General features: G+C 40.4%; 1 protein-coding gene across 1 annotated transcript in view; it reads right to left on the bottom strand.

The window, feature by feature from the left end:
* The window catches only part of rnf126 (ring finger protein 126), a 53,726-nt gene that overhangs the window by 24,146 nt on the left and 8,575 nt on the right, over positions 1 to 21,005 (bottom strand). The window contains exons 2-3 of the mRNA XM_055658898.1: positions 7,092 to 7,132; positions 4,679 to 4,742 (exon numbers count right to left, since the gene is read on the bottom strand). Of these exons, the coding sequence (XP_055514873.1) occupies positions 4,679 to 4,742; positions 7,092 to 7,132 (105 nt within the window). The remainder of the gene's footprint in view (positions 1 to 4,678; positions 4,743 to 7,091; positions 7,133 to 21,005) is intronic.

The following is a 21,005-nucleotide window of genomic DNA, read 5'->3' as shown; positions in this document are numbered from 1 at the left end:
CTCGTTCAAATAAATTCACTCAATGGGACAAATGATCAAACGTGGAACAAAATTGGGGCATTTAGTATAATACAAATGCATCAAATAAAATTATCCTGACATGTACTCATCAGCAGCAATAAAAGGGCAACACTTGATTTTAATGATTGTTTTATACTGATTGAACAACCAATGCCTCAATAAAACACTATTTATCATATTTACAGATTTGTATGGTAGAAATACCCCTCAACTATTGCCCTAATGTGCCTGACTCCCCACAATAACAGCAGTCAAAATACAGCAGTTCTGTTAACACAATCAAAGAGAAGAGGGTAAAGTAGAAAATGCTGGAAAAACTCCGTAGACCCTGGAAACAAATTATGAACGTTTCAGATCAATGACCATTTGACAAAACAAGCAGAATTTCTGGTTTCAGCTCCAATGTCCAACATTGCAATCTTTTGGATTTTTTTTAAACTCCAACATTGTCAGAATGTTAAAATGAAAAAAAAGTAGTAAACACAATATGAACATTCTGTTAATTTCTAGGGCAACTCAAAGCACACTACCACAACTGTAATTAAATGTCTCCAAACCAATGGGGCAAAATTGAGATCATGCAGTGCCTACTTTTGAGATAAATATTCATCCACTCCAATATTTTAGTGAAAAATTTAGTATTTTTGTAGCTATGGCAATTATTTTGGGAATAATTCCTTTCAGTCAACAATGGTTTTGGAAATATATCACAGTACACAACATTCTCAGAACTGAGAGCAAATTGTGGCACAGCAAAGTTAGCTCTCTTTCATCAAACTGGTCCTCCAATATAGACAATTAATACTTTGCCTCTTACTATTTTACTTGTGTTCATAGCAGGTTCTAACCACTGTTACCTCTTCTTCCCTTCCCCCCCCCCCCCTCAAAAAAAAAGAAACATAACCATCAAAACTTGGAACTGACACAAGAAATGCTCAAGTCGAGTCAAACAGAGCTGGTTCAGGTCGACTGGGCAGCTCAAGGTAAAATGGCCAATATACATGACAAGTACCAAAATACGAAAGGGACATTTTGATAAATACAAAACTACACTTGCCACAGATACCGAGAGAAATTGTAGCATAGCTTCGTCATTTGGTTGAAAGTGAGAGAGACACGAGGGAGGAGAGAAGACGACTCTTAGCATTCCATTAATAATGAAATTTAAAGTATTGGTTTAAAAAAATCAAATTTCCTGTACACATCACACATAGACATTGACTTACTCAATTGGTAACCTGCTATTAATTTGTTGCAAATCCAAAATATGAAATGCCTTTGCTTCCTAGTTATCAATCTTTTTCAACGAGATTTAACACCGTGGTATCGCTTTAAAGAAACATGACATCTTCTTTCTCTATTGTGAACTCAGTGACTTCTATTGCAACCTATCCTGCTCCTTTCCCGTTCAATTCATCCTATTCTCTTCCACGGCTCATTGCACTACTCTCCTCTCTTAATCTCTCCCTCCCAATGCAAGTTCATATAATTTCTTTGGGCTTCACACATCACACATGGTCTTGTTATTCCCTTTGGCTTGATCACAATAAATGTTTAACTCATTATACTTTGGTCCAAAAAATACATGTGAAGTAACAGCATTTGTACAGGTGGAGTGAAGGGAGGGAAGAGGCAAAATCAAAAAATCAGTGATGCCCTAACTCCCAACTCACTTACATCTCACTTTCAAATTCTTAACTACTTTGGTTCTGCCACAATATTTTCTACATTTGCCATAATATTTTTATAGCCATTGTTATAGCTCAACCCCCCACATCTCCAATTTGATAGTCAGGCCCCATTGAAATCCTTACACTCACACACCCTCACACACAGATGCCATTTCCCTAGTATGGTCTTTGATAAGGTAGAAATCCTTAAACAAAAATGACAAGTAATTTGCAAAACTATTCATAATCTGATCTGGATTGTGTCTTGTGCTGCCTCCTTTCCCCACATCCACCAGGCCAAGATTCCTCCACAGATCCAAACTAATTTTTCTCTTGTTTCGTTCACTTCTTGTTCACCTTGACCATCCTACTTTGCAGCCCTGTGTACACTAATCATGTGGCCATCCAGCTGTTTCACTGTTCCATGTAACAATATTAATAGTCCTCACTCTCAAGGTAATCTTGTTATTGTGACTTCCCCTCCTCTCAGTCATTTAAACGAAAAATGTAGTTATATTTCTATCCAATCAACTCTCAAAGTTTTATGCTTTGAGGTGAATATTCTAATGTTTCTAGACATTCGACTTGCACAATCTGTGCCCGCAACCTGTCCAGCCATGTCCAGAGAATTGTGCACAATCACATTTGAGATTTTCTATCCTTACCACCCTTTAAAATTGTAACATTTATATTTTGATATGTTCTTAATTTTTCATACAAAAATGTCTAATTTCACACTTGCTGAATTGTATCTACTACATCTGTCAAGTCCAACAAGCCTGTATTCAAGGGCATACACTTGTAGCTATCTCTCTCATAGTTTACCGTACTCATTTACAACTTTACAATATATATATATAGATCAATAAATATTTTATCAATATGGTTTCAAACACAACATGAGCAACATGTTTGATACATTTGCTGGTGTCACATATTGATTCTATATGTAAAAAAACAAGCCACTCACTGCAACAATACAAAATTGATATTTGTGTTGCAAATAAGTAGTATTATGGTCACAATATAGTGCAGATATAGGTATGAAATTCCAACTTCATGTTAAAGGAATGAGATGACTAACTCAAGTCAAGTATGCCCTTTAAGAAAGCAAGAGTGACTAATGACCAAATGTTTATGGCGTTTAATAAACACTGTGTATAGCTATATCTTGGAATATGAACAAACCATTGAGCTCTTGATCAGTCTTCATGTTACATGTTTTAGTGTTATTAACACACACTATGCCATTCTATATACATATCACTAAGGTTACAATCCTCTAATGATCGCTAAGGTAGCAGATTTCAGTTATAACCAGTTCATGTTTGATTATGCAGCAAGATGACAGTTACATATTGGAATCCAAGTGTCATTCCCAGGGTAGCAAAAAAATAGTAAGCACAGCTTTTAACAGCAGTCGACAACAAGACTTTACAAAATGGAGTCACATCTATTCCTGCTACAGTGGTAGCCTGTGAAGATTGAAGAAAAAAGTCTGCTCCTAATATCTTACAACAACTTTCATCTTGTTTAACATATCAAGATACACAAAAGGCACAGTGTAATTAGACTAAAAAATAGACAAATTAACAGAATTTGGAGGGAGATTTTGTTGTCAGAGGTGGATTTTAAAGGCTTTCTTAAAAGCAGGAGGAACCAAAGAGGTTTCTGGAGGCAATTCTATTAAACACAGCTGACAGCAAAGATGACAACATCAAAGTAAAGTAATTTTGAATTTTCAAGGTACCAGACCAGCAGGGAAACAGATTAGATGGAGTGGAAATGCTTACAAATATAACGTTAGGTATGAAGATGTATAAATTTGAACTGCAGAATTAATATATTAAATTGAAGTATTCAAAATTAAATAGCAATGGAGTGGAATTAGTGGAACATGTGGCATAAAAGGAACAACTGCATTTTTAATGAAATAGTGGAGCCCAATGTTAAAATATAATGTTTTTTCTTTTGCTAATGAGAATTGCAAACTGCCTGCCAACACACTGGAACAGAAGATAGATTGTCAGAAAGGATGGAGAGATATTTTATTTGTATGAAGTGGAACCTGGCCCCACAATTCATCTAATGTGACCAACAAAATGTGGAAAAAGGGCTGAGGATAGCTGAAATAATGATTCCAGAACAAAGCAAAAAGCCTACCAGAACAAGATCTGATCTCAGATGGATAGTTAAGAAAGCATGCAAAGGCAGTTCCATTATGTTAAATACGAAGGACAGTATTGGAGAATAGTGACATAGTTATCCAAGCCATCTGCCAGTGTCAGCATACAGAGGCCCTCCCAGCAATGAGTCAAGTCAAGTTTATTTGTCACATACACATACAAGATGTACAGTGAAATGAAAGTGGCAATGCCTGCAGGATTGTGCAAAACAACAGAAGAGAACAGAACCAGTATTTACATTTTTTTTTTAAAAGACACAACAGTAATTATGCCCCAGTGAGATCAGAGTTTACAGTCCTGATGGCCTGTGGATGCCTCCAATGAGGCAGCACATGGGTGATTGTCCATATTTAATCTAAACTCAAAGCTATTATTTTTAATCCAAAATTCCAATCTGAACCCAAAGCAAATAACCAGGTCTCTCTGAACAATTTACTAACCAGGTTCTGAAGCACAGATCTCTGCACATGTGTTAGTCTAGCTTATTACAGAGAATTCAACCACTCATCGTTTCAATGAGAAACACACAGCTATCACTTTCAAAAAAATACTTTTCTTTAAAAAGTACATTTTAAAAAGTATTGTATCTTTTCGGGTTAAAACAGAGCAAATTGATAACATTATTTTTTTTTAATACACAGGACACAATCAAAAAAATGGGTAAAAAGAGGGTAAACTATTCACTGAAATTGCCATACTCTCGGAAACCAAGATAAGAATGACAATACATTCATATGAACATCATTATGCATGGCAAGGTTATTAAATATACTTGAAACCCTGGATAATCATGCTACCAACCTCAAATAACTGCCGAGTCTGGTCACTTGTGGAAGCTGTTGAATTCGAGCCATTTTCAGCATTTCTACAAGAATTCCAAATATTGCATAATTAACAATGTCATAAAGTGTAGGTGCCACAAGAATTTCCAACTAGCTATTATGCACAGTAAGGCAGATGGTTTCATCTGCACCAACTGCTGAATTACACCCAGATTATATCCAAAAAGAAAATATAGTAAAATTGTTCAATTTTGCTTCCAAAAACCCTAAAGTGGTCACTAATGAGACAAACATATCGCAAATCTAACGCTATTAGATTCGTAAACATCTCTATTTTTCACTTTTACATCTTTTCTTAGAATACTGCAGCCCACTATTTATTACCAGATGTTTATTTAAAATAAATAGCTCATTTTGTTCAATTGTACCATAAATTGATCAAATTAACCAGCCTACCCTCAGCTGTATGTTCCTATTAAACAGAAAGGAGCTTGACGAAGCCTTCAGCCAAAAACTTAATTTCCCTTTCCTCATTTCATTACATAGGATAGACAACATCAATATATTTTCAGTACTTTATTTTCATAATTATTCTCCCATGCTCCCTATAGATCTGATCCTCCATTCATCAGGAAGCTGATTAGTTGACCGTAGGATACCTCAAGCAGCTCTGCAGAAAATAATTGCACCAGAAATCAGAGAGGGAGAAACTAACATTATTAGTAATGCTTGAATACACATCAGTAACATAACATGAAAAAGTCTCGTCAGTTTTGGGTGAAGAATCACATTAGGTAGATATATTGCCAAATAACATTCAGGATGAATCTATAAAGAAAACAATTGAAGCCAGATAACAATGTTTTTACAAACATACAAAATACGAAGCCAGACAATTCAACTACAATAGCCAGTTTATATTCATTCCTGTTCTAGCAAGTCCACAATACATAATATCTTCTTCTACCTCTTCCCATCTCATACCAAAGACGGAATACTCATACGTGGACAAAAGTTGGATTTGCAGTGGCAACTTTCCACGTCTTACCCAAGGAGCTATTCCTGTTTAGACTGGATTGTAACTCCTGGGGTGAAGGAAAAACCAAAACAAAGAGGACAAATCAAATGACACATTGGATACTTTTAGACTTTACAACTCTGTTCAACTCCCAGGCTCTGAATGATTATACATATTTGTTCTTCAAACACTTAGCTCAATAGCAGCTTGACCCTTTAGGCACCAAGAACAATACTGCAGATGATTACCAAGATATCTCAATATATCAAAAAAGAACATCCGACTGAATACTCAGCTCAGTTGGAAATGAAACACTCAGTGTTTCACCCTTAAAGTAGCACGATAAAATTCTAATACCATAAAATATTCTGAATAGTTGAAGATGCTTAGAAGTGCAAGTACAGTAACTAACATGCAAGGTATTTTCCTTTTGAGAACATTTAGTACTCGTGGTGCTAAAACAACCTAGCAGTGTTTATCCAATACCTTTTTTTTTGCGGAAAATTTGTTCTCTGAAACAGTGCATACATTTGGAAATATTTCATTCCAAAATCTTGTAACAGATAAATTCATCATGACAGAAATAATTCTCTTTAACATTATTTTTCAGGCTTTCAGGTTCTCAGCATAATTTTTAAGAGGGCATGTAAGAGGCAAGTACTCAAAAGACGAAGACCTCCAATAGCATCACCAGGATATAAAGATGGGGATTAAGGCAGTCCACAAAAGGTGTGACAACTATCTGTTTAAACTCAAATCTAGTATATTGTGTTCTGGATACAGAGGCTAATTCTTTCAAGTGTCACTATTCAATCACAACATTCAAGAATATGCTGTTTTATAGTGACAACAGAATTGTGCATTATGGATTATATATAGAGTACAATATTTTTAAACAAGAACTGCATTTATTCAGTCATTCCCAGATTTTGAAAAAGTATTGTAAATAAACAGAATCCTAACTCCATAAAGCAATTGCTGTTGGGTGGGGAAATTTTGTTGATAAAACACACAGAAAAATAGGAACATTGTGCTTCATTTCTTCAAACCTGTTCATCATTGATCTTCTATTCATGATTGATCCTCACCAGGTTCCACTTTTATTTAACCCCTAAAAGCCATTGAGTAAAATCTGTATTGATCCTATATAATTAGTTTGAGTGTCCCCAAGAATTTATCCCTGCCCAAACTTCCACCAGTCCCTACCTATACCTCCTCCCCCCCCCAATAATTGCTCTTCATCTACATAACTTTTCTTGACACATCACCCAAAAAGGCCTCTCCCAGGGGGATGACACCCAGTTCAACTTCTTACAACACGCATTGCCTATTTCCACCCTTACAACTACTGTGCTTGTTGACCTAAAAAGGCATTATATGAATGCAAGTTCTCTTTTTGCTTGATATTATCTGCAAGTTCTTAAAACCAGAGTCACATCTTGGACAGGTGTATTCCTAGGGAGAGAACACAATTTCATCAACAAACACAAACAGTTTGAAAATAATAATTTGAAATCCTTTGCTAAACAACCCTTTAAACAAACACGTTAGATTTTATATTTTAAATATAAATTAAAGATCATGCCCTGGAAATAATATTCACAATCAGTACTTTAGCTGCAGAGAAGGAATCCACAGTGATTTCTTTCACGAACCAAATGTTTGACAACTTATTTCCGGTTAACCTTATCGTTAGAGTAATCATTTCACCTCATGCTTTCGTGAGCACGTACCATTTTTTTGGTGCTCTCTATAATTATGATCAATTAGGAAGTGGATAAATTATTGTCACAGGGTGATAATTCTGCAGTGAATTCTCTTGCCTAGATCAGAATTACTATAATAGTGACAAAATATAAATATGGAAAAAAACTTTCATAATCTCATTCAATTGGCATCAAAATTTAATTATATTTCTTTTTGATAATACTTTTCTAAGGGAAGGATAGAAAATGTGTGCTCAACATTATTATCATGCTACAGTACCGTAAAAGTTTTAAATCAATTTTCCAAGTTTCAGATTATTGATAATTTCTGTCATAAATACAGATTCCATTATCATATAAAACACATTTATTATAATAAGCCTTGGTTCATTTTACGTTAATTTTTATGAAGTTATTATTCCTGCTTGGAGAGAGAACATATGGCACAAAGCTTGTTGTTGGTATTCAATTCAGATCATCAGATTATAACAGGATGCCCAGTTATGGTCACAGATTGAATAGTTCGAACAAGTGCATTTGCCAATTTAGTATTTATAGTTAACATCAGCTTCAGAAAGGAGATAGGGAGGAATTTCTTTAGTCAGATGGTGGTGAATCTGTGGAATTCATTGCCACAGACGGCTGAGGAGGCCGTTATTGGGTGTTTGATTAGTACGGCTGTCAGGGGTTATGGGGAGAAGGCAGGAGAATGGCATTGAGAGGGAAAGATAGATTAGCCATGATAGACATGATGGCCTATTTCTGCTCCTATAACTTATGGACATAAATTCAGATTCAGATTCAATTTTAATTGTCATTGTCAGTGTACAGTACAGAGACAACGAAATGCATTGTCTGTAAATAGCTTTCAATAGGCAAATACCACATCCGATTTATCTTGCTCATGGTTTAGTGTGCATTCTTATTTTAGTTTCCTTTTCATTACTTGTTCATGGAACATTATTTCTTTTTATGACCCTGATGTCTTTCCTGGATTTTGTGTAATTTGCAACACAATGTTCTCCAAACATAAAGGAATTAACAAGGATTTGGATTTCCTCATCTTGCTGCCAGCCAACAATTCTGGATTCTGCCAACCATCAATTCTATGTCCCAGGAAAATAAATGTTTGGATATTGTTGATGTACTAAATAAGAGTTGCACATTTTGCACAAAATTGGGACATGCTTACTTTAAACTTCTTATAACACAACCAGTATATTTCATGGATATGGCTGTTTGCAAGGGAGACAGCTGAGGCATCATTAACATGTTGACTTGTAGGAATTTGTTCAGTGTTTTCCTCTAGAAGAAAAGAAGTAAAGCATGGAAACACAAGAAACTGCAGATGCTGGAATCTTAAAAAACACAAAGTGCTGGAACAACTCAACGGGTCAGGCAGCATCTGTGAAGAGAATGGACAGACGACTTTGCGGGTGGGGACACTTCCTCACACGGATTGGAGTGTGGAGAGAGCTAGAAAGAGGGGTAGTGGTCGGACAAAAGCTGGCAAGTCAAAGAAGGATGGAGAGGCTGAATGGCACGTGTGGAATTAGTGACAAAGGCTAAAAGTTAAAACAGAGACAAAGGGCTGTCAGATAAGGAGAGAAGAGAGAGAGTGAAATATAAAGCTGGAGGTAGGGAAATTAGGAACTTGGGATGGGAGAGGAGCATATGAAGGAGAGAAAAGGAGCAGCAAGATTGGGGAATGGAGGATGGTAGGAGGAATGTGTGTGCACTGGGGCCCTGGAAAGAGTGTAGATAGAAGGTTATTACATGAAATTGGAAAATCCAAATGTTCATATAATTGGATTGTAACCTACCCAAGCTGAATATGCGATACTGATCCTCCAGGTTTGTGTGACCTCACTCTGATAATGAAGGAGGCCAAGGACAAAAAGGTAGGTAAAGGAAGGAGAGTTAAAACGGTTAACAACTTGGAGATCAACAGTTCTAGGCGGTCAGAGAGCATGTGTACGCCAAAATGGTCACCTAGTCAATGCCTGAATTGCCATTTATAAAGCTCATGTCAGGAGCACCAAATATAATAGGCAAGGCTATAGATGAGATGCATGTGAACCTCTGTCTCACCTGGAAGGGCTGCTGGGCCCTAGGGAAAAATGCATATGTATGTGTTGGTGAGGGGGTTGGAAGATTTCCTCCACCACCGCCAACAATGGAAAAGATCCAATTGTACCCCATGGTGATAGGTGGTTGTCAATTCCCAAAATCAGCAATAGCACCAGGCTCACAGATCAAGGGATTGTGGATAAGCTGCAGTTAGCAGACTAGATCTTACACAGAGATCTGCTGGTACCAATTAGTTTATTGTCAAATTTAAAGGTTTTTTTTTTAAAACAGCAAAATGGTAAATGTGGAAACAAAGAGCTGCCGATGCTCCAGAGCTCACTAATACACAAATAGTTCACAATTTTCAATGGGAAGTACTCCTCATTGCACAGAACATAATTTTTTTACCTTATGAGTCTCATTGGTTTGATATAATTTCCATTAATAACTAAACAAAATGTATCTCACACCCCAACATCATCATCTCATCGACAAAATATGATAGTGGCAGGAAAATAGGCAATAGACAATAGGTGCAGGATTAGGCATTCGGCCCTTCGAGCCAGCACCGCCATTCACTGCGATCATGGCTGATCATCCACAATCAGTACCCCGTTCCTGCCTTCTCCCCATATCCCTTGACTCCGCTATCTTTAAGAGCTCTATCTAACTTCCTTGAAAGCATCCAGAGAATTGGCCTCCACTGCCTTCTGAGGCAGAGAATTCCACATATTCACAATTCACTGGGTGAAAAAGTTTTTCCTCAGCTCCGTTCTATATGGCCAACCCCTTATTCTTAAACAGTGGCCCCTGGTTCTGGACTCCACCAACATCGGGAACATGTTTCCTGCCTCTAGCGGTCCAATCGCTTAATAATCTTATATGTTTCAATAAGATGCCCTCTCATCCTTCTAAATTCCAGTGTATACAAGCCTAGTCGCCCCATTATTTCAACATATGACAGTCCTGCCATCCTGGAAATTAACCTCGTGAACCTGCGCTGCACTCCCTCAATATCAAGAATGTCCTTCCTCAAATTTGGAGACCAAAACTGCACACAGTACTCCAGATGTGGTCTCACTAGGGCCTTGTACAACTGCAGGAGGACCTCTTTGCTCATAAACTCAACTCCTCTTGTTATGAAGGCCAACATGCCATTCACTTTTTTCCCACAGCCTACTGTACCTGCATGCTTACTTTCAGTGACTGATGAACAAGGACACCCAGATCCTCTTTTCCTAACTTGACACCATTCAGATAATAATCTGCCTTCCTGTTCTTGCCACCAAGTGGACAACCTCACATTTATCCACATTAAACTGCATCTGCCATGCATCTTTCCACTCACCCAACCTGTCCAAGTCATTCTGCATCCTCATAGCAACCTCCTCACAGTTCACACTACCACCCAGCTTTCATCTGCAAATGTTCTAATGTTACTTTTAATCCCTTCATCTAAATCATTAATGTATGTGTGTCTTTTTTACAATACTGCACACAATAATGTGACGAAGGGGGTCAAATTTCAAAGTCCTTCAAAAAAGTTGACAAGCACTTTATTGGGTTCATGACTAAACATAGAATCAACAAGTGGACACTCAAAGGTTCGCTGTCCCAGAAAACGAACGTTACATTATTAGTGAAATACAAACATTTTCACCAATGTGATCTAAACGGTACATTACCTTATGGATTTGAGCTATATCGATGGCTGATGATTCGTCAGAACGTTTAATTTGGACTGATTTTTTAGTAAGTAAAATGTTTCCTTAACAGTCGTTACGGGAGTTGACACGAAGGAATGAAGTTAGTGACTTGGTGCGTACAAACGGTAAACAAAAGATAGTGTGTTGCCAAAATGAAGACTGGCTCCGTTTCTTAGTTTTGATGACCAACTTATGTCCAAAAAAAATGTTCTATTGATTTAAAAAAGTAGGAAAATGTATCGTAAACGGTCGTCGCGTTTTTGACACCATAATGTTTTTGATATATTAAATTGGAAAATAAGAAAAAAAATTAACTCACCCAAAAATCGCTACTACCATAGGATACCTCGTTGGGTTTTTGAAAAGCATTAGAGGTTTTGAGCCTCCGTGATTTAACTTACGGAAGTAATGACCCCGATAACGGTCGTTGTGACAATGGACACCAAGCACAACGACCGTTACGGGATCTTTGCTAGGTGAAATACCAGACATGTCACTGCATTTTTCTCCTGGTATTGATGAAGATATTTCCCTAGATCACTATCAAAAAGTATATGTATGAGGAGCCATATGAAATTTATTTATTAATTAAATATTCATGACTAAATGTGGCAGAGTCTTTAATATCACATTATGGGTGTCCAAAATGGTGGTAAAACGATGAACATTTGGCTAATATGATAAATGTTTTTGACTTTCGGTCTTTAAATTATCTAATTTATATCTGTTATTTGTAAGGTTTCACATCATGGGTAGATTTTTGTTAAGAACAGTGTAATGGTGTAAAAAACAGAATAATAATCTTGTTCCTTAAAAACTCTCCAGTATTGTAAAAAGACTCATATTGTAAATAGCTACGGTCCCAGCATCGAGCCTTGCGGTATCCCACTAGTCACTGCCTGCCATTCTGAAAGGGACCCGTTAATTCCTACACTTTGTTTCCTGTCTGCCAAACAATTTTCTATCCATGTCAGTACCTTACCGCCAATACCATGTGCTCTAATTTTGCCCACTAATCTCCCATGTGGGACCTTATCAAAGGCTTTCTGAAAGTCCACGTACACTACATCCACTGGCTCTCCCTTTTCCATTTTCCTAGTTACGTCCTCAAAAAATACCAGAAGATTAGTCAAGTATGATTTCCCCTTCGTAAATCCATGTTGACTCGGACCGATCCTGTTACAACTATCCAAATGTGCCGCTATTTAATCTTTTATATTTGACTCCAGCATCTTCCCCACCACTGATGTCAGACTAACTGGTCTATTATTCCCCGTTTTCTCTCTCCCTCCTTTCTTAAAACGTGGGATAACATTAGCCCCCTCCAATCCCGAGGAACTGATAATGAATCCATAGAACATTGAAAAATGATCACCAATGCGTCCACGATTTCTAGAGTCACTTCCTTACGTACCCTGGGATGCAGACCATCAGGCCCTGGGGATTTATCAACCTTCTGTCTCATCAGTCCACCCAACAACATTTCCTGCCCAATGTGAATTTCCTTCAGTTCCTCCGTCACCCTAGGTACTCTGGCCACTAGTACATCTGGGAGATTGGATCTATCCTCACTAAGGAAGACACAAACAATGTACCTGTTCAACTCGTCTGCCATTTCCTTGTTCCCCACAATAAATTCACCTGTTTCTGTCTTCAAGGGTCCAACTTTGGTCTTAACTAATTTTTTTTCTTCACATACCTAAAGAAGCTTTTACTATCCTCCTTTATATTATTGGCTAGCTTACCTACCTTATCATCTTTTCTCCCTGTATTGCCTTTTTAGTTATCTTCTGTTGCTCTTTAGAAGTTTGCCAGTCCTCTGGCTTCCTGCTCATCTTTGCTATGTTATACTTCTCTTTTATTTTTATACTGTCCTTGACTTCCTTTGTCAGCCATGGTTGCCTCTTACTCCCCTTAGATTCTTTCTTCCTCTTTGGAATGAACTGATTCTGCACCTTCTGTATTATTCCCAGAAATACCTGCCATTGTTGTTCCACTGTCATCCCTGCTAGGGTCTCTTCCCAGTCAACTTTGGCCAGCTCCTCCCTCATGGCTCCATAGTCCCCTTTGCTCAACTGTAATACTGACACTTTGGATTTTCCCTTCTCCCTCTCAAATTGTAGATTAAAACATCATATTATGGTCACGGCCTCCGAATGGCTCCTTTACCTCAAGTTCCCTTATCAAATCCGTTCGTTACACAACACTAAATCCACAATAGTCTTCTCCCTGGTAGGCTCCAGTACAAGCTGCTCTAAGAATCCATCTCATAGGTAGATGCAAAACATTATGCTTATGCACAGAGAATCATTTTTATAAATACAAAAAAACAAGACCCATTTCTTTTCCTGACAGGTATATATATTTTTTTAATGGATATGTATTCTTTAGCCTGATTCAGTCAGAAAATTAATCCCTGCCCAAAACATCATCTGTCCAGCCCCTCCATTGATGATGCCTGACCCACCGAGTTCCTCCAGCATTATTGATGGCCTAGCTGAGTTTTTGTCAACAGCTCTGTGCAAGCTTAAATTTTGGTCACTTTAAAAAAAGAATTCAGTTTCTCCAAATTGCCTTAAGGGGGTTGAACTTGTATTCTAGATTACCTCACACAGCAAATGTACACTGTGCATGCAATTATGTCCTATACTGTCCCAACTATATCAAATGTTGTATTCATTTTTCAAACATCTTAACTTAATATCATTAACAGATGTCAGCAGGATTGATTAGTCTACTTTGAAAGCGAGAAAGAAGTGATGTCAGGTTACTGCTTTCATTGTTTTTAGTTTCTAGTGTTAGCCCACTGTTACTCCACATGTGTCATGTTCAGAACAGGGTTGCTAGTCTATCAGACTGTAGACCAGCAACCTAGTCATCAACATAACGCAAAAAGATTTAGTAAAAGTAGAAACAAAAAATAATGAAAGCATTAACCTGACATATCTCTTGCTTCTCAGTTTTCAATCTAGACTAAGCAACTAGACACAAAAAGCTGGAGTAACTCAGCGAGACAGGCAGTATCTCTGGAGAGAAGGAATGGGTGACTTTTTGGGTCGAGACCCTTCTTCAGACTGGTTAGGGATAAGGGAAACGAGAGATATTGATGGTGATGTGGAGAGATAAAGAACAATGAATGAAAGATATGAAAAAAATTTACGATGATAAAGGAAACAGGCCATTGTAAGCTGTTTGTAGGGTGAAAAGGAGAAGTTAGTGTGACTTGGGTGGGGGAGGGATAGAGAGCGAGGGAATGCCAGGGCTACCAGAAGTGAGAGAAATCATTATCCATACCACTGGGCTGTAAGCTACCCAAGCGAAATATGAAATGCTGTTCCTCCAATTTGCACTTGGCCTCACTATGACAATGGAGGAGACAGAGGACAGAAAGTTCTGTGTAGGAATGGGAAGGAGATCAGGTTGGTTCAGGCGGGCTGAGCGAAGGTGTTCCGCAAAACAATCGCCCAGTCTGCATTTGGTCTCGCAGATGTTTTTAAGTCTAGACTAAGCAATCCCAGATAACCAAGATATATAAAAGCAGCACCAGGTAGGCTTGAAGACACTATCCAGCATACTGAGGCTACAAATTAAATCTCCATTCAATAATGTTTTATTATTAACGTTTAATGTTTTATGTGCCATACCTAACTATCACTGTATGCCATGTTGCCACTTGCGGCAGAGCACCAAGGCAAATTCCTTGCATGTGAATACTTGGCCAATAAATTTATTCATTCATTCACTCATTCATTCATACATTCATGTTAAATAGTAGAACCAGCATCCTATAGGCCACCTAAGAAATCATTTAACCCATCAAAGTTCTGCTGTCCCTCAGTAAGAAGAAGGGTTTTGGCGCAAAACGTCACCTATTTCCTTCGCTCCATAGATGCTGCTGCACCCGCTGAGTTTCTCCAGCATTTTTGTGTACCTTCTTGAAACATTTACTCCCATCCACAGGATTTCCCAGTTTAGTGCCACTTTTGAGTATTTTGGTTTTATTTCATCTTCTATATTTTGTATTGATAACCAATTTAAATAAATGAACAAATAAGACCCAATGATAAAGCCACAAAGTGATGGAGTAATTCAGCTAGTCAGGCAGCACCTACATACAGGACTTTTAAACTCTAAGTAATTTCTATTTGCACTCCCCACCCCCCTTCCCCCGCCATAGTTATTTTACCTGTTCCACAGTTCTCCACATTGTTTCCCTCTTGAGATCACACCTTCTCCAGCCAACAATGGGACTACCAGGCACCCGAGGTAATTTGTGGCCAGACTTGATTGGCCCTGATCTCTTCTTGCCTCCAACTCTTCATCCCCTCCACCCCCTATTTTCAGTCTGAAGAGGGGTCCTGGCCCGACACATCACCCATCTTTTCTCTACAGAGATGCTGCCTGACCCGCTGAGTTTCTCCAGCACTTTGTGTCTATAAACCAGCATCTGCAATTCTTTATTTCTAAATGAGAACATGTGCTAGCTGTTACAGATTGGCTCAATTTTAATCTGTGCATTTAAAAAATGTATCAATGTATTCTCACTAAGAACCATGCCACTATCAGCATGGCTTAAATTGGACAATTTGTACAGACAATAGAAACTCAAAAAAGAAAATCCACAGAAATTCTGGGGAATTATTTTGTTATTTCAATTGAAAAGAACACAAGTTTAAAGTTCTTCATCATGCTGTGCTTAAATATGAATAACAACCATTTTTGTTGCACATTGATGTTGTACAGTATTTGAATAGTGCCCATTTGTATCTGATCGTGATAAAGTTGCACAAATTCAAAAAGGAGAAAATAAATATCGCCAAAGATTAATTGCAGTACAGAAGACTGCACACATTCACTATATTTTGCTTCAGCTGTTTAAATATTAGGTGCACGGTTGAAATATGTGTTTTCCCCTTGAATCAAGTAATGAGAATGTTAAATTTCTTGCGCAAGGGCATACATAAGGACATTAACAATAACGTCCTGTTCTTCTGCTTTATTCAAATAAAATCAGTCAATGCAGCGAAGACCACTACAAGTACAGAGAAGCTCAGCCATTATGTTTTAATCTAAAAGTACTCCATTGTCAGCATTAAGAAACATCTTGTATAACATATAGAATATGAGATTTCTAAACAATCTATAGATTTTCACAGTGAACTCACACCCGCTAAAATGTGGATTGACCTTGTCCTAATTCAGCTCAGGCAGGATCCTCACAGCCAGAGATGAAAATCATATTCTACCTGTCAGAGCTTCATAAATCAGCATACCTCCCAAAGAGACTCTCTTGGCATAATTTATATTTGTATTTTGTAGCCTTTTTTTAATGGAAGGGTATACACTAGAAGGCAGCAAGCCAGCAGAGAAAGATGAGATGGGCTTTATTAGCTAAGGCCCGATAGGCCATGAAGTGGCAAGTAATCCAACGGAACGATGGTGTTTTGCTGCAATGTAATCAGCCACCGCATAAGTAATAGAAATCTCCAGCTAATAAACTAAAAACATGCAATGAGCTCATTGGTTAAAAAGATATTTTTCTACCACAACTCTGGATAAAGTGTATGATCAACGTATTCCAAATAGATGTATATAATAAAAACACCAGTCAACAGATACAAAGTACAACAAGAGGTCTTATTATGTTTTTTACTGGTATCAAAGGAAAATGACATTATACTGATTACTGATTCTTAAAACATGACTTTTAAACTGTAAGCTTTTCCTTTGATCGAAACACTTTGGATTAAATTGCAAATCTCGTGACCAATATCCAGTATTAGCATCTGGTGAATTACAGCACATACCCATCCCAGGTTACAAACGCCCGACTTGTGGATACTCCTACATAAAAATTAGCTCCCATAATGTTGTCAAAAGTTCAACATAATGTTTGGGTCAAAGACCATTCATTTATTTATTTGCCTTTCTACAAAGAGGTCAGGAGTTACAAGGATTAATTTTTGAGTTAGATATTGGTAAAGGGCCTGGAGATGGTTTATGAATGCAACCTATAATGTAGCTACCTCAATACCACTAACCACGCCTTAGTCATCTCAGTATAACTGTGATATCTTCCCCTTGCTCCTCCCTTGGTTCCAGTACGCCTGAAGACTAGATGCAGTCAGTACTGGGACGTGCTTCACATGTGCCTTTTTATTAAATACTCAGTAAAGTTACAGTGTGTCAGACTTGGCTTCTTTACATGGTGTCAGATGTGGCATCAAGTTTAACGCGCGCCTCCTGTTTATCGGGTTTTATTTGCCCCTAGTTTTACTAGTGTTTAATTCCCTCTTTGCCATGGCATTCTTGTGCCGCAAGCCCTCTCCCCTTGTCTTTGATGGTGACATTGCGGAGCGATGGGCTACTTTCGTGATGGACTACTTTTGTGATGGACTACAACCACTTCATCAACATCGTGCACCGAAATGACCCTGATGCGGTCAAAGCCTCACTACTGCTGAACCTTGCCAGTCCCGATGCCATGAAACGAGCTCAGACTTTCACCTACAATCCAGCGGTCCTGGATGACAACGACCAGGTCGTCGAGCCAGCGGAGTCTGCCAACGACCCGGTGTGTCTCTTATGCAAGTTTGCGGAGATTTGTGACTTGCCCTCCAACCGTATATTGGAGCGGGCTAGATTCTTTACAAGGAAACAGCAGCCTGATGAGCCTGTTGAATGTTTTATCGCTGACCTGCGCTACCTTGCTCAGCGATGCCGTTTCGAGAACATGTGTGATCAGCTCACTAGAGATATTTTAGTCACCGGCATGCTAGATCAGAAGTTACGAGCCGAGCTGCTGCGAAAACCGGATCTCACCCTGACTGAAGCTATGCATGCATGCAGACTAGCTGAGGTGGTTGCCCCGCTACATGGGCAGAGGGGATCTGACAAACGGGCTATTAATCTGACTGGTGTTGCTATGCCCCGTCACAAGCAAGACAACGTTCGCCCTGCACCGCGGCTGACTTATGCCGCTCGGGTCCCGCTTGTTAAAAAGTGCCCCAACTGTAATTATGTCCACTCTATGCAGTCGCAGTGTCCAGCCTTTGGTAAAGCTTGTAATTTCTGTAAGAAGATGAACCATTTCTCAGCTGCCTGTCGCTCCCGTGGGAACGTTCCACCAGCTCCCAGACAAGTTTTAAACAACCTGCAACAAGTTGATAACGAATTCGGTTCCCAGTCTTCTGTCGACACTGCCCTCGACTCCGAGCCCAGTACTTCCATGGGAGATGCCAGTGTTTATTCTCTCCTTCATAATCAATCTCTCCTCCCCGATCCTTCTGTAGTAGTCACTGTCAACAACAAATCCTTCACTGCTAAGCTAGACACGGGGGCGAAGGTGAATGTTATGTCAACATCCCTGTTCAGGAATATTAGAAATAATGAGCTGTTAACTGCTGATCGCTCCACATTGCGTGCTTATGGGGGAGAGGAGCTAAAACCTGTGGGGAGGGCCACCTTCCACTGTGTGCTGAAGAAATCTTCGAGAGACCTGTTGTTCTTCATTCTTGACTGTGACTGTTGAGCAATCAGGCTTGTCAGGATCTCGGGCTGGTGTCCTTTGACCGTACTGTCCACAAAGTGTGGGTGATGCTGAATCCACTTTCTGAATACCCTGACCTATTCCATGATGAACTGGGTAAGCTGCCCCTTGTGTACAAGATCGCAACTGACCCATCGGTTGTACCAGTGGTCCGTGCTCCGCACACAGCGTGTCGTTTGCCATGAAGGACAAGGTCGAAGCAATGCTGAAGAACAGGGTTGCCATGGGAGTGCTTGAAGCTGTCAGCGAACCCGCCGACTGGATCTCCACCATGGTCGCCACCATGAAGAAGGGTGAGAACGAGATACAGGTGTGCATCAACCCCAAAGACTTAAATCTAGCAATAAGACGTCCTCATTATCCCATGAGGACTGTAGAAGATGTTGCTGCCCAGGTCGGCCAGGCCATGAGTGTTCTCTGTCCTTGATGCCAGGAGCTCATTCTGGCAAATACCTCTAGACAAACACTCTTCAGACTTAACCACTTTTGGCACCCCCTTCGGAAGATTCAAATTTTTGCGGATGCCGTTCGGCATCAACTCTGCCAGCGAAGTGTTTCAACGCTCCATGGAGCAACTGTTTGCTGGCCTGCCGTGTGCCATTATCGTGGATGACATCCTGGTTTACGGGAAAGATACTGCTGAGCACGACCACAACCTCCGACGAATTCTAGACCGCACTCGCCAGATCAACTTAAAACTCAACCTGTCAAAGTACAAGTTCCGTGTAGCTGAAGTACCCTATGTTGGCCACATCTTCACAGCCCACGGGCTGAAACCTGATCCGCAGAAAACCAACGCTATCTCCGAGCTGCCTGCCCCGACCGACGTGACCAGCCTGCAGCGATTCCTGGGCGTGGTCAACTACTTGGGAAAGTTCATCCCCGACCTCAGCGAGTTGAGCGCACCCCTGAGGCAACTGACGAAAAAAAACATTGCCTGGTCCTGGTTTCCCCAACACCAGCAGGCTTTCAACCTTCTCAAAACGAAGCTGATCAGCACACCGACTCTCAAATTTTTCGATCTGCAACGTCCGATTGTAGTTACGTGCGATGCTTCCCGCTTCGGACTCGGTGCTGCCTGCCTGCAACTCCATGATGACGGCTCGCTACAGCCCATTTCATATGCCTCGCGTACCATGACAGACACTGAGCAGCGATATGCACAAATCGAGAAGGAGCTTCTTGCGGTTGTATTCGCCTGCTCCAAGTTCAAGGACTTCCTTTTCGGTACCAGGTTCACTGTCGAGACGGATCATCAACCCTTGGTGACCATCCTCAATAAGCCCATCCACATCGCTCCAGCCAGACTCCAGCACATGATGCTACAGCTCCAGCGGTTTGACTTTCTGATCGTGTACAAGAAGGGCACCGAGATGCATGTGGCCGACGCGCTGTCCCGGGCCCCCCGCTCCTCCTGTGACAGGCACCCCTATGAGCAGGAGAATCTGCAGGTACTTAATGTCAACTTTGTTCCCTCTAAGCAGCTGCAGTGCCTGGTTGAGCACACCGCCAACGACCCCGACCTGCAACAGCTCGCAGCTGTCATCCAGCGGGGGTGGCCCAGCAGACGCACCTCACTGCCTGCGGGTGTCCACCCTTTCTTTCTGGTCCGCGACGAACTGGTGCTCCGGGACGGTATCATCATCAAGGGTCACAAGGTGGTCGTCCCTGCCTCCCTATACGACTTGTACTACAACGCTGCTCACATGGGGCATCCCGGAGCCGATGCCACCGTCTCACATGCCCAAGAACAATACTATTGGCCCGGCATGGCCAAGTACATTAAAGCCCGAGTAGCCTCCTGTCCTGATTGCAACACCCTGGCCCCACATCAGCAGCGCCAGCCACTTCTGCAGCAGCCAGCGCCTGCTATGCCCTGGACCTCACTGGCTGCTGACATATTTGAATGGCGAGGCAAGCACTACCTGGTGTTGGTTGATTCATACTCCAACTGGTTTGAGGTGGACCTTCTCCCTGCCATCACCTCTGAAATGGTTATCAGTAAGCTGCGCAGACACTTTGCTACCTTCGGGTCCCCGGTCCGCTTGCAGACCGACAACGGCCGTCAGTTCACCAGCGCAGAATTCCAGGCTTTCGCTGCGAAGTAGAACTTCACTCACTATTCCAGCAGCCCCGAATACCCGCAGAGCAACGGCCTGGCCGAGCAAGCTGTCCGCAGTGCCAAGACTTTGCTCGAGCAGTCTCGTCTCTCCAATGGTGACTTCTACCTGGGTCTACTCAACCTTCGCAACATCTCACGGGACCCTACCGTGCGATCCCCTGCACAGCGTCTGATG

The sequence above is a fragment of the Leucoraja erinacea genome, chromosome 29 (assembly GCF_028641065.1).
Source record: "Leucoraja erinacea ecotype New England chromosome 29, Leri_hhj_1, whole genome shotgun sequence".
Lineage (NCBI taxonomy): Eukaryota > Metazoa > Chordata > Chondrichthyes > Rajiformes > Rajidae > Leucoraja > Leucoraja erinaceus.
The sequence above is the reverse complement of the archived record's forward strand: the minus strand, read 5'-3'. Positions and strand labels throughout refer to the sequence as shown.